Source organism: Magnolia sinica, chromosome 1, assembly GCF_029962835.1.
Source record: "Magnolia sinica isolate HGM2019 chromosome 1, MsV1, whole genome shotgun sequence".
NCBI classification, from domain to species: domain Eukaryota; kingdom Viridiplantae; phylum Streptophyta; class Magnoliopsida; order Magnoliales; family Magnoliaceae; genus Magnolia; species Magnolia sinica.
The window spans coordinates 40617284-40631195 of record NC_080573.1 but is presented as its reverse complement, the minus strand read 5'-3'; the positions used below and the strand labels follow the sequence as shown (position 1 = coordinate 40631195).

The 13912-nt window shown below is 35.8% G+C and overlaps 1 protein-coding gene across 1 annotated transcript; it reads right to left on the bottom strand.

Moving 5' to 3' along the window:
* Positions 1-1951: 1951 nt before the first annotated feature.
* On the bottom strand, positions 1952-2461 carry LOC131245650 (protein app1-like). Its single transcript, XM_058245246.1, has one exon. It carries the CDS (start codon positions 2459-2461, stop codon positions 1952-1954), a length of 510 nt encoding a protein of 169 aa, XP_058101229.1.
* Between the last annotated feature and the right edge of the window lie 11451 nt (positions 2462-13912).

The window sequence follows — 13912 nt, the reverse complement described above, 5'->3', positions numbered from 1 at the left end:
TGGGCCCACCTACACAATTGTCTTTTCTCTTGAACCATTATCGAATTATATCTACTAATTAATTTACAGCTTTTGCCTTAAAAGAGAAAACACCGCCACAAAACCAAGCACTCCAAACGTTTGGAAGTAACACATGTGAATAATCATATCTATTCATGAGGTGGGCCTTATTATGAATGGGATGCTGATTCACTCCAAATCTTAGTTTAGTTTACGCTACTGGTTACTTGTGTTGATCCATTCGTCATGAATACTATTCACTTCGTGAACAGGTTAGCATAAATTTGTGGTGGACGAACATCCAGATTACGTGCTATTTGATGCATGGACCATGTCTGAAACGTGTCAGATAACCCGTGTGAAATGGATAGCTTGGATCTCATGCAATGTGCTATATATGTTGCCATGTGAAAACTATGGTCCACTATTACCATTAAAAAAAAAAAAGAAAAAAAAAACTGTGGTCCACCAACTAAATGGACCAGATTTATTCTTTTGTCAAGAACATCTACCGATTCAGAGACTCACTTGATGGACGGCATAGCAATTCTGTTGGCCACGCAGGCAGATGTGAGTGTGTAAATGAGTGGCTCTGCACACGCTGGGCTTGGGCTTAGCAAAACTAATTCCAACAAACTTAAATAGCCTTTAGTTACCAACGTGCATGTACACACCAGCTCATCTGCACACCATTACATGTGCCAACATGGAAAGTGGGCAAGAGATCCAGGGTATTATTCATCATAAGGCTCTTGCTGTGTAGAGGCCCAGGCCGAAAAATCATATCTGTCCACTATTCATGGTGGGCCACAGTTTAGAAAACAAATGTGCATATGATAAAAACTTTGCTTTAGTTTTCTAAACAGTCCACATATTACTAACTCGTGGCCCATTAGACAACCATATTTATTTGTACTACAAAAGGTCCAATCAATGATCTCGATCGTCCTTCATGTGTATCTCACCTCTGATTGTTGAGTCTCTTAAAAGTCACTATGATCTAATGATCCTAACCATCCAATCAATCTAAAGAAAAAAATGGATGGCCCAAACTAATATAATAAAGTACATTGAATGGTCAAATAATGTTTATGAACCGATCATCATCTGTGGCCTACTTTCGATTGTTGATCCCTCCCAATAATCAGTTTGAGTAGATGATCCCAACCATCCACTCGATGTGAGGTAATTGAATGCTCCCTATTTACTAAAATACTGGCTCAATCATTAATCTGGATCTCTCATGATGAGAGCACCATCTTTGATTGTCTACGCCTTCCAAATATCTCTCCAACTAATGATCAATGAATATGAGGGATGGTCCATACACTAGGAAACGTCCAATAAGTGATCTTAAAGGTAATCATGCCAGGCCTACCGTTATCCATATAATAGGGAGTCCAAATCACTAATTGGGCTTTCCTAGTATGATAAATATTCATGCATTTCCTATCCATTAATGGGATGGTTACAAGCATCTTATCTCAGTAATTTTTAGGAGGAGCCATAGTCAATGGTTGAAATCACACCGTGAATGGCCCAAATCTCTTGGATTGGAAGATCTCATATGTCAATTCCAACAACTTACGCCATTCATTCTACTATCACAAACTCTAAAAATAGTTAGTAACCAAATAAGAAAAAATAAAAATAAAAATCTTTAAAACAAATTTAAGTAGAACAACCAAATAGCCTATAATATATTCATTAGAATGAAATATGTGTTTATTTTTGTAGTAGGATACAAATCCCAACATGTCTCCAAATACAAAGCAAAAGAATAGCACATTCCCCAGATCTCCCCCCAGCCCCCCCCCCTACAAAGCAACAAGACACCAAGGACCCAACCTAGGACTTTCTACCCAAAATGATACTAATGATGATTAATTCTAATACACTCCAAAACTACAAACCACAAATTAAATAGGTAGGGTGCATGCAAGGTGGGCCATCATGGGCTAGTGGTTGATGGGGGTGGAGAGAGGAAAGGGATAGTGGGGATTGAAGGGATGTTTGGAATGGTGGGGATTGTAGGGATTGTTGGAATAGTAGGGATGGAAGGCAATGGTGGCAATGTGGCCTGAGGCATGATAGTAGGGATGGTTGGAATGGTTGGGATGTTAGGAATTGCAGGCAAAGGTGGCAATGTGGGGTTAGGCAATGTTGGCACGGCGGGCTGAGTCGGCAACTGGACCGCAGGCAATGGTGGCAATATGGCCATAGGCAACGTTGGTATGGTTGGCAGAGTGGGCACTTGGACCGCAGGCAGTGGTGGCAATGTAGGCTTAGGCAGAGTTGGCAAGACAGGCATTGGTGGGGACGTTGGGACTGTGGGTATGGCAGGGGGTGGAGCCACTGCTACGGGAGTGTCCAACAAATGGCGGGCAGCATGGCAATTGTGGCTACCGATAAACGCAGCAGCTACAAGAAGCACACATAAGAAGTTGGTGTTAGAAGCCATGGTAAGTTGAGAGCAAGCACTAGGAAGATTTTGATGCGGAGACGATCTGATGAGTGATTGAGATAGAAACCAAGATGGGGTTTATATAGTGGAGTTTAGATGATAAGATTGTTAAAGTTAGGTAATTTCATGTGTTGTTATGAGAACATGGAGATGTTCCGAAGGAGTTGTTAGTTCACCTTCTCACCCATCATTCATTGAAAATGTACAAGAAAAACTATAGATTAGGAAACACAAGTGAAGAAGTCACACACGTCAACCTTTTATTATAGATGGAGTTGAATATTTTTTAAAGAACCCGCTCCTGTGTCCATCCGTTAATTGGTTGATCAATTATGGGTGAAGATGTGGACCGTCTATCTGGCTGAACTTGCCATGGATGGACAACTGTATACCATTATCACATTTGTGGGGCAATCCTATCCACTCAATAGGTGGCCTTCAACGGACAATTAATAATAGAAAATGGGCAACGGTCCATTTTCAGCTTCAAGCATCAGGCAGCTGGGGTTGTTTTTAGATGAAGTACCATTACATGGCCCCATCATGAATCGGCATTGGGAGATGGATCTCAAGCGCTATAAAGGAAAAGTTCTTTGTATAAAGAGACTAAATATGATCCAAACCGTAGATTTTATGGGACTTGCTTTCGATGGTGAATTCCACAGAAGTCGCTGTAATGGAACAATCCTATCCCTTCGATTGATTAACTGCAAATAGATGGCTAAGATAAAACATGCATGGTGACATTCCACATTCATTCCAAAAAGGGACAATGATTGCATGGCTAATTGGACAAGCGTGAGATGTTTTGGCAAATATCCTTCTTACGTTCCACGTGGAGTTGATGGTCTAATATCCTCCCCACGGCATACATAACTGATGCATGTGATTTGTTGAAAACGAATGTTCCTTTTTCATTTTTCCATGCTTAAAAGAGTTATTTACAAAACATGTATAATTTTCTTAAGGGCAACATTCTGCAAGCATGCCATATCTTGAAATCAATAAGTAGCTTTGTACATGGGATGTTTGCGGAAATAAACAAAAAGTAAATGCTTTTAGGATGTTTTTTCTATTAAGAATTGTACGGAATATGGTCGAATGTGCTAGACAGTGGAAGTTACGTTAGAGAGACACGATGCTAACTATAAGAGGTAGGACTTGTTAATCCTCTAGGTTAAGTAATCCTATTCAATATTCATGCTTAATAGATGTGAGCACAAATTGGTTTTAGGGCAAATGAGATATCGTTGGAGTTGTACCCTTGGAAAACCACTGTGTGCCTTAATCCGCCAACTTTGTAGATGTGATAGGGTCAATCTTAGCCATTGATCTTGATGACCATGGATATTTTGAGATAATGTGATATGACTTAATTGATATCTAGTGTCAGCTTAGACTTATTATGACATGGGTTATATATATGAGGATTGATTCCTTTATTATACCTGTGAACTTAAGATTAGACACGGTGATTATTGACTAGGAGAGTTGTGACCCACAGATATTAGTACCTCAATGTGTCATGACCATACATCTCTAGCATGGAAAATCTATATAAAATGTATAGTCATCATATGTGAGTGTCCTAACTTGGGTCAGGATAGAAAATCTCTATCATAAAGAGGTGTCCTAGCGTCAGTTATAACTTTGCCCTTACTCTACATAGAAGCATAAGTGTGCCATTAAATAAGATCATGATATTAGGACTTTGAATACTTATATTGGAGATTGACTTAAATCAATAGCATAGAGACCCACTAGCTTAAACTATGATTTATATGATCAATGATTTAATATTACATGAAATATGATCAATTTTAAACTTGAGAATATACAAGGGTTATGCTTTGGATTGGGCAACTTTGGTTTACTTTATGAGGCTGTCTAAAGGTCATTGACAGTGGGTGATGCTTGGTATGTCTGTGAACGTTGAACACTAGAATCACGCTCATTGAGGCCTTTTTCAAGATTTTTCCTTATGTGGTTGTGCGGTTTGGCTTGGAATATGAACTAGTCAATTTGGAGTCACCACTAGCCAGTTAACTTATATTTTTGCAGTTGGCCAAACCCTATAGAATTTTAGAAATTAGAGAATATGGGAGATTCTCTTTTTTTTAATGACTCCTGATTTGTAACCTTAGATTTTGAGTAAGGGCCCGATATGATAGAGAATGAAGGTTTACGCAAGTCCTCTATCTGCACGATTGTGTGCTCTCTACTTTACGGAACATAGCAGATTATAAGAGATTTAATTAGTCTATCGTTAATGCCATGAAAATGGATGAGACACAATGTAATTTTATAATGCCTAACTAATGTAGAGCGGGTCGCGGACACTTTCATGTCTAAGATGGAGTAGAGAAGGCCCGATCAGAGGCAGAAGCCATCAAGACTGTCAGAACCTTAAAACATGCATATCTCGCAAACCGGAATGAGTTACTTGACGTACCATGTATGATTTTGGGTAGGACTAGCTACTTTAGCTAACCGACCAGGCTATACGGGGTTGCCCACGCCGAATTTGCGAGATTCCATCATATGGACGGCCGAATTCCATGTTTAGTTCCGTTTTTACTATAAATAGTAAGTTTTAGTTTGATTATAACTCTTCATCCGTTGGGCTTTAGGAGTTGTGTCCAACATGAAAAGTGCTTAGAATAATTAGGAGAATAACGTGGTTAAGCCACATAGGACACTTACTATAAAAGTAAAATTACGATTTATAGTGAGTTATGAATTTCTATGAGTTTTAGTTATAGTTTGCTTCTGATGTTTCTCTCATTGCTTGGTATCCCTATTTAAAGGGTTGTGAACTCATTTATTTTATTGAATTAATTATATTTCAAATTTATTAGAATTTATTTCTATTTTCTTGCTTTCTTTCCTCGTAGACTCGAGAAGTCTATGTGAGGAGTCCAGAGAAGCTCTGTGGATTCGAAGTAGTTATCCTTGAGGAAGACGGTGACCTCATCATGTTCATCCCTGTGTCAATTGGTATAGAGTGAAGATTCCCCTCAGGCCGATGGAAAACAATGAAGGTATGAGTAAAAATCTTGTGGACAGTGATCCAGAGATTCGTTATCTTTCAGAAAGAATGGAAGCTTTCCACCGGGAGATTCAGTTGACCATGCAAGGGCTACATGCAATCCTCAACCGTATTGCAGATGTGCCAATTCCGCCCCGAGCTCGAAGCGATGCTTAACCGCCCGTGGTCGCTATACGACACAACCCCGATTTTTGCAAACCACCATCAGATGATGGAAAATTGCAGGCCACCACTTTGATCATGAGAAAGCCGTTATACATGCCAAAGGTAGACATATAATTATAGTGAGACAACATCTTTCGAACGAGGTGCACTGTAAGCCAAAAAGTTTATAATGTAATCATCGATGTCAGGAGCAGTAAGAATCTCGTTTCGAAAATAATGGTAGAAAAGCTGCAACTAAAAACTAAAAAGCATCCATCTCCATACATGATTGGATGGATCAAGGAGGTCAATAAAATAGAGGTAACCGAACAATATACTGTCTCGTTTTCAATTGGTAAAAATTATAAGGATCAAGTACTTGTGACGTTGTCGATATGTAAGTTTGTTATATGTTACTTGGTCGACCATGTCAAAATAATATTGATGCTATTGTTGCACATAGAGGTTAGGATTACGTACTTAAATTTACTAAAGATGGTAGAAATATTGGCCTCCTTCCTATGAGAGCGGAGAACCAAACCGTGACTTCTAAAGTTGAAGAACAGTGTCTCACAACTGAACAGACTTTTGTTAAATAATATGAGGAAACAAGAGATATATATGCATTAGTTGAAAAGAAAGAATATATGAAGCCTGTGATTACCTAAAGGGATGTGAAACCAGTGTTACAGGAGTTCAAAGCGATTGTGCTCAATGAACTTTTTAATAAATTGCCTTCCATACGAGATATACAAAACCACATTAATCTTGTTACAGGGATAAGTCTGCCTAATTGCCCACATTATCAGAAAGAATGTGAGATCTTGAAGGTAGAAGTGAAGGAACTGATTTATACTAGCCAAGTCAAGGAGAGCATGAGTACATGTATTGTGTCAACTCAAGAGTCTAATACCAAGTACAAGAAAATGACTAATAAACATCAACATCAAAAGTTATCTCAGAATCATGAAACAAGTCCCTTGAGTAACTCGAGGATGAGTTTTTTTCCAAGCGGAGGGGTCTGATGTAGAACATGTCATAAATACATTCCTAGCATAGTTGGACCAAAAGAAGGTGGACCATAAATTAATCATAACTTTTGATTCAGGTATCATTATCGCATACTAGGCCGAGTATCATGAACTGAAGCAGCACGAGAACTTGAGGACGAGTTCTTATGAAGTGGAATGGATTGATGTAGAGCAGGTCGCGGACACTTTCATGTTTAAGATGGACCAGAGAAGGCCCAATCAGAGGCCGAAGCCATCTAAACCGTTAGAACCTTAAAACATGCATGTCTAAGATGGACGTACCATATATGATTTTGGGGTAGGACAGGATACTTTAACCAACCAACCTGGCTATGCAGGGTTACCCAGGCTGAATTTGCGAGATTCCATCATATCGACGACCGAATTCCATGTTTAGTTCCATTTTTACTATAAATAGTAAGTTTTAGTTTGATTATAACTCTTCATCTGATTCTATAAATAGGCTTTAGGAGTTGTGTCCAACATGAAAAGTGCTTAGAATAATTAGGAGAATAACTTGGTTAAGCCACATAGGACACTTACTATAAAAGTAAATTTACTATTTATAGTAAGTTACGAATTTCTAGGAGTTTTAGTTATAGTTTGCTTCTGATTCTCTCTCATTGCTTGCTATCCCTATTTAAAGGGTTGTGAACCCATTTATTTCATTGAATTAATTATATTTTTAATTTATTAGAATTTATTTCTATTTTCTTGCTTTCTTTCCTCGTGGATTCGAGAAGTCTCTGTGAGGAGTCCAGAGAAGCTCCATGGATTCGGAGTAGTTATCCCTGAGGAAGACGGTGATCGACCTCATCACGTTTATCCCTGCATCACTAACTCATGAATGGAAATAAGGAATTGAAACACAGGTGATCGGCTAAGACCCTTTTATTTGAGATAGATGGTAAATAAATTAAAAAGAACTTTGGTGGGTCTGAGTTTTTTATTTGGCAAGATACGAAGATTCGATAGGTCACAATGCATGCTCTTAAATCGACCATAGTAGGGAGGTTGAGAAGAGATGTTAATGCAGATGCTAGAATACAAGAATGATGACGATCGGGGGTGTAAAGTCCAACTCAAGAGTGGTAGTGATGGATTAAAAACACATGCGAACCACCTGAACCCATTTACTTAAGGAAAACGATAAAGAAGTGGATAAGGACTTCGGTTAGTCCAAGTTTTTGGTGTGGCAAGATTATAAAATCTAGTAAGCCATAGAGTATACACTTAAATAAACTAGAGAAATATGCGGGGGAATAAATGTAGCTGAGTTGTGACTTGGGTATCTCGAGGGAAGGAGATGAGTGGGCAGATTGTCGTAAATATTAACTCAAGGGAGGTGATCAACTTTTTAATGGCTTGAATAGCTAATAACATATAAATATTGTATATTTTTTCTCTCAATTGCATTATTTTCATGCATTCAAAGTGCTTAATTGATTAACTAACATATATATATATATATGAGGTAATCCGGAAAACAAAGACGGAATCATGCTTAAGAAGGAGGATTAAAGCTCAAAAGATTAATTAAGAGAAGACTTGGGGAATTGGAGATCATTAATGAAGAATTCACATGCCAAAGATCTAAGAAAATCAAATACAAAAGATGAAGAAATGATTGAAAAATCACAAAGTACAATAATAGAAATAACAGACTATTTGGTCCCACCTGAGGCTAGTTTGGTCTAACTGAATGAGCACAGAACAGTTCAACAAAAAATTATGATTTTTATAGTTAATTCGGCTCGACACTAAGCTCAACTGAAGTCATATTCGGTGCTACCAAATGAGAGTTCGATGTGACCTAAGAAAAACATAGACTTCAAATTAATTTTTATGAAATTCGGCTACAACCGAATGACTATTCGGCTGGACTCGGTGTTACCGAAGTGCAACATAAGTGCGTAAATTTGAAATCGGTTATAAGTCAGTGCGAACTTTTCCTATTTAAGTGGGTGTTTTAAGCTGATATTAGTATGAATTATGACTTGGGAGAGAGATTAAAGAGTTGCGGAGTTTATTCTGAATCATTTTCCTTCTCAATCATTCGGTTCTAATTTATTTTTTTAATTTTTCTTTTTCTTTCGTTTAATATGTTAGTCATGCTTGGTTAATCTTTTAGCTAAGGGTAAATGATGACCTCTTAATGAATATTTAATAGTTAATTCATTTTTCGATGAAAGTTAAAGTTTTTATGTTAAATTGCGATTGGATGTAATTGAATTCCTATATTGGAAAGGAATCAATTTGTAAAGTTGTTTGATCTATTGTCGCCTCTGGCTGCATTATATGCTTTCAATTTCCTATGATGTGATTACATATATCTTCATGAGAGATCAAGCCTATCATGATTCTAATATATGTTAGATGCTTTTGATTGATATTATTATGTCATCTTTCAATTAGAATGGATTAGAATCTAGTTCTAGTTAAGTTATCAAATCAAGAAGACGAATTAAAGTTAAAATCTATTGATTGAGGATTCATGGATCCCTAGTCATTTTTTACAATTGTTTTTTCAACTCTTCTATTTCACTGGATTAAAAACCCAGATCAACCATTTTCTTTAAATTAAGTTCTTAATATATTCTCACCAAATTCGTTGTGAATCGACTTCGGTCTTACCGAGTTATTATTGTATTGCAACCCTATACTTGGGATTGTCAACCCTTGAGTTCAATCAATAGCTAAAGCTTTGGATGTAGCTAGGTTTGGATGGGAAGGCTCCTCTCCTCACACACTCTCTCTACTTCGTGGGTGGATGAGATAGACTAAGGTTCTATCCTTCACTCCTCCTTTGAGGATATCTTAGAAACAAAGAGGATGTGGGGTATTTATAAGTGAGGTGAGTGGTCTTTTGGTAATTTTTATGAAGTTTGGGGGCTAACAAAGGCTAAAAGGGTTGTGATTGGCTGAGGGTATAGGTGTGCCATGTGACATCTCCCATTGGTTGAAAATGGTGGTATGGGATGTAAAAAAGTTAAAGTTTAAGGGTAAACCGGTCATTTGGACTATAGTGCAACACTTTAGGGAGGTAGAATTCACTCTCCTCCACTTAAGTGAACTTCGAGTTTTGTAATGAATCACATGGCAGGTGGCTCATCATGAGTTTAAGGGTAAACTAGTCATTTGGACTCTAGTGCAACACTTGACGGGGGTATTATTCACTCTCCTCCACCTAAGCGAACTTCGAGTTTTGTAATGATTCACATGGTAGGCGGCTCATCATGAGTTTCCTACATCCTGGTTTACACCCATTTTTTACCATGAGTTTCGGTAGAACCTGCGTACTTCCTCAAGCTTCTTACTTTTAGGTTGTCTTGGGTTTACGACTAAATGTGCCTAGCTTTGGGCTTGAGTCTGGGGTTGAATTTGGGTTTTGCATTGGTGGTCTAGAATTGAGGGTCATTGCAACATAAAGAGGAGGCAATCATCTTTCTAAAATGGGTGTCTTTTAAAAGAAGATTAAAACTCATGAATGCTCTAGTTGGAGATGTAAGGGATTCTAATGCCTTGGCCTTACAACTCATAGATTGTCACACCTTGAAATTCAGAACCTGAGTATGTTGAACCCAATCCCAAATTCCGGAGTGTGAATAAGGTTTCATACATTCATACATCTACATTAACATTCAAATCATCATTCACCCAAACCAAACCATAATTAAAACATCTAAATTATGATAATTCAAATTTAAAATTTAAACTTAAATTAATTAAATTAAATCGTTCTATTCACTACTACTCATTCCATTCTTCCACTATAAGTCCATTAAAACTATTTAAGATAATGTAAATGTCTGTTAACTATTTTCTAAAGAAAGTATTTGTCCAAATATTCCTCCTTTATTCCTTTTTTTTTTTATTATCATATATACCTATATAATTTATTAATTGGGTGAGGTGAAAGCTTAGTGAGATCATATCCACCACGAGTTTAATAAAGATTTGAGAATGGAAGGAAAAACGTAATTTAATTGTTAATAGGATGATTATAAAAAAGAAGGATATACAATGAAGATATGATTTTAAATAAAGTACAAGGAAACCATGAATTTGAAATAGATATGATAGAGACAGGTAAAACATATAACAAGAAGTAATATTATGATGCAAGATTTATACGAGAAATATGATGGTATGATACATGAGTTGTTCAATGTATGCAATGCAAGTCAACCTGGATATGATCTCTTAGGAAACCCTTATCGGATAATTTTACTAAACAATCATCATTGCTACAAAGGCCAATGGATCCCCCTCTCGATAATCCCACTAAATTATTGTCCTTCACATAAAGGCCAAGGGAGCCCCTCTGGATAATCCCACAAAACCATCATCTTTTCTATAAAGGTAAAGGAAACCCTAGAAGTCAAAATTGCAAATTTGCAAAGAATTTTATGACGGACATTGCCTGCCGCAAAAATGGTTTCGTTTTTTCCAACGGAATTCGGAACGATCTGTCACGAAATGAGGTTTTGCGACAGATTTGGCTCGTCGCCTAACTATTTTAGTGACAAGATAGTGACGGACGAAGTATGTCATTAAACAAAGCTTTTGTTTTTTTTTTTTTTTCAAAAAAAATTATTAAAAAATTAATATTAAAAAAATTGAGACTTTGGCACAAAATTTAGTAGTTTAAAAAAATTATGATTTAAAAAAATAATAATATTATGACTGTATTTGAGATTAAAAAAAAAACTATGCTTTTGAAAAAGAAGTCGACATTTTGCAAAAAAAAAAAGTTAGAGAAGTTTGAAAGAGATTGACATTTTGAAAAAAATAATTTAACAAAAGAAATTGAGATTTCAAGAAAAATGAAATGTTGATGAAGAAAATGACATTTTGAAAAAGGAAGTTGAGAGGTTTTAAGAAAAAAAAAAGTTGAGAAGATTGAAAAAAATGACAATGTTTGAGAAAAAAATTGAGATTTTGAAAATAAAAATTGCCACTTTGAAAACAATTGATAAGTATTTTTTTTTAATAAAGATTTTGACCAAAAAATTGAGTTTTTAGAAAGAAATTGAGATTTTGTATTTTGATAATAATTGATAAGTTTGATAAAAAATTGAGAAGTTTGAAAAAAAAAATGGAGAAGTTTGAAATTTTGAGAAAAAAAAAGTGTCATTTTGAAAAAAGAAATTTGAATAGTTCAAAAATTGGCAATGTTTGAGAAAAATTGAGATTTTGAAATAGAAAATTGAGAAACTTAAAAAAAATAATGATTAGGTAAAAAAAAAAAAAAAACGGAAGTTCAAAAAAAATTGACAATGTTTGAGAAAAAAAATGAGATTTTGAAAAGAATTAAAAATGAATTTTTTTTTTAAAAAAATTACATTTTGAAAATGGCATCTTGAAAATTTTGAGATGTTTGAATAAAATTGGTAATTTAAAAAAAAAAAAAAAGATTTTGAAAAGAAAAATTGATATTTTTGAAAATACATCGAGATTTTGTATTTTGAAATTTTTTTTTGAAAAGTTTGATAAAAAACGATATTTAAAAAAAATGATTTTGAAAAAAAATATAAATTTTGGAAAAGAAATGGAGAATTGAAAATTTATTAAAATTTTCAAAAATAAAAAATTTAAGATTTTGTACTTTGCAAAAAAGTTGAGAAGTTTGAAAGAAATGAAAAGTTTGATTAAAAAATGATATTTTGATAAAAATTGTGATTTTGGAAGACTTTGATATTTATAAAAAAAGAAGAAGAAGAGATTTTAAAATAAATTGGCGAGATTGAAATATAATTGCGATTTAAATAAATTTTGTAATGAGTGGACTAAATTTATTAGTGGACGTTTGTTGGATGGTTGAAAATATATATTTGTTCATGCTCACTTAAGTTATCCTTGAGGCTGGCCCCAAATAGCTAGAACAAAGCTATGATGATGACGATAAGTTTCCTTAGAGAATATGATTTACAAGTTTCCTTTTTCTTATTCTTTTTTTTTTTCCCCTAGTATGTTCTCATTATTCTCACTTTTCAAACCAAACTACTCAATATGGGTCGTTTGTGATCTCATATCCAGTTCTTTTCAACAATGATCGATCTCTAATTCAAGAAAGTCAAATCCCTGATGCATGCTCCCTTTGATGTTTACTTGAGTGCTTTCTCTGCTAGACTGATTGCAAATTCTTATTGCTTTGTATGAAATCAGGTGTCAGACATTGTTTACATGGGCAGACTTGGAGGCCAAACTAAACAGCCAGTTGCTGAATAACTAGGCAATTTTGTTAATCAAGTCTTGAGCTTCATTGCAAAGCCTCCTGGTTAGTCAGTTATTCACTTTTTGAAAGAAATATTGAAAAATGTAATGTCTACAGTTTTTAGACATGTAGTTCAACAAGTGCTAAGTTGTATTAGGAAGCTTGATTCAGTAGATTGTGATGTTCCTAAGAAACTGAAGTATTTCAAATCTCATTAAGTTCATGCTGTTGTCACTGATCACTTGTCTATTGAGAAGCTGGGCTACACATCAGCCTAATTCTTTCATTAGGTGGGCCATGACAGGGAGTCAAACCATCCGCTGTCCATTGATTTTGATGGTTTGCCCTGCCTGATGAGTGGACCAGTCTGATTTTTCCTCTGGTTATCTTCATGGTGTGGCCAACCTTTCACACAACCCCGATGTCCCATGGCACACTGGCCTGATTCCTGTAAGACAGCTGGATGTGAAAGAACTTCACACTACCTCATTTGATCATTTCTCAAAATCTAATTCTTCATTTTTTGTCATTTGCTACGAATCTCATGATGGTAGAGAAGTTGAAGAATTCAATCTAGTTTTAGAGAGAAGGGGTTAGGAGTGCCATGTGCTTGCGACTCATAGGTCATTCGTTGGGGGATACACATGACTCTACTAATGGCATCCATTAGGTGAATTCCTTTAGATGGTATGATTAGATGTTGTTGGATTAGGTTTAATAATGAAAAATTGAAACTTTTTTTTTTTTACACGCACTCACACCCCACACAACATCTGGCTTTGAATCACACCCAGAGAGTTGATGAGTCACTGCTCAAAGCAAGTCACTAGTAAGTGGAGAAATTGAAGTGTGTGAGACCATAGTCTAGCTCAACTCCTTTTTAGATCTCATAGCTCCAAATAATGAATGCTTATTCTTAATGAACTGACTTGGAATCGGTTCAGTCATATGATAGTCTTTGCATTCAAGATAAGTAGTGATGAGACTTGGGACCAATGAGTATAGAA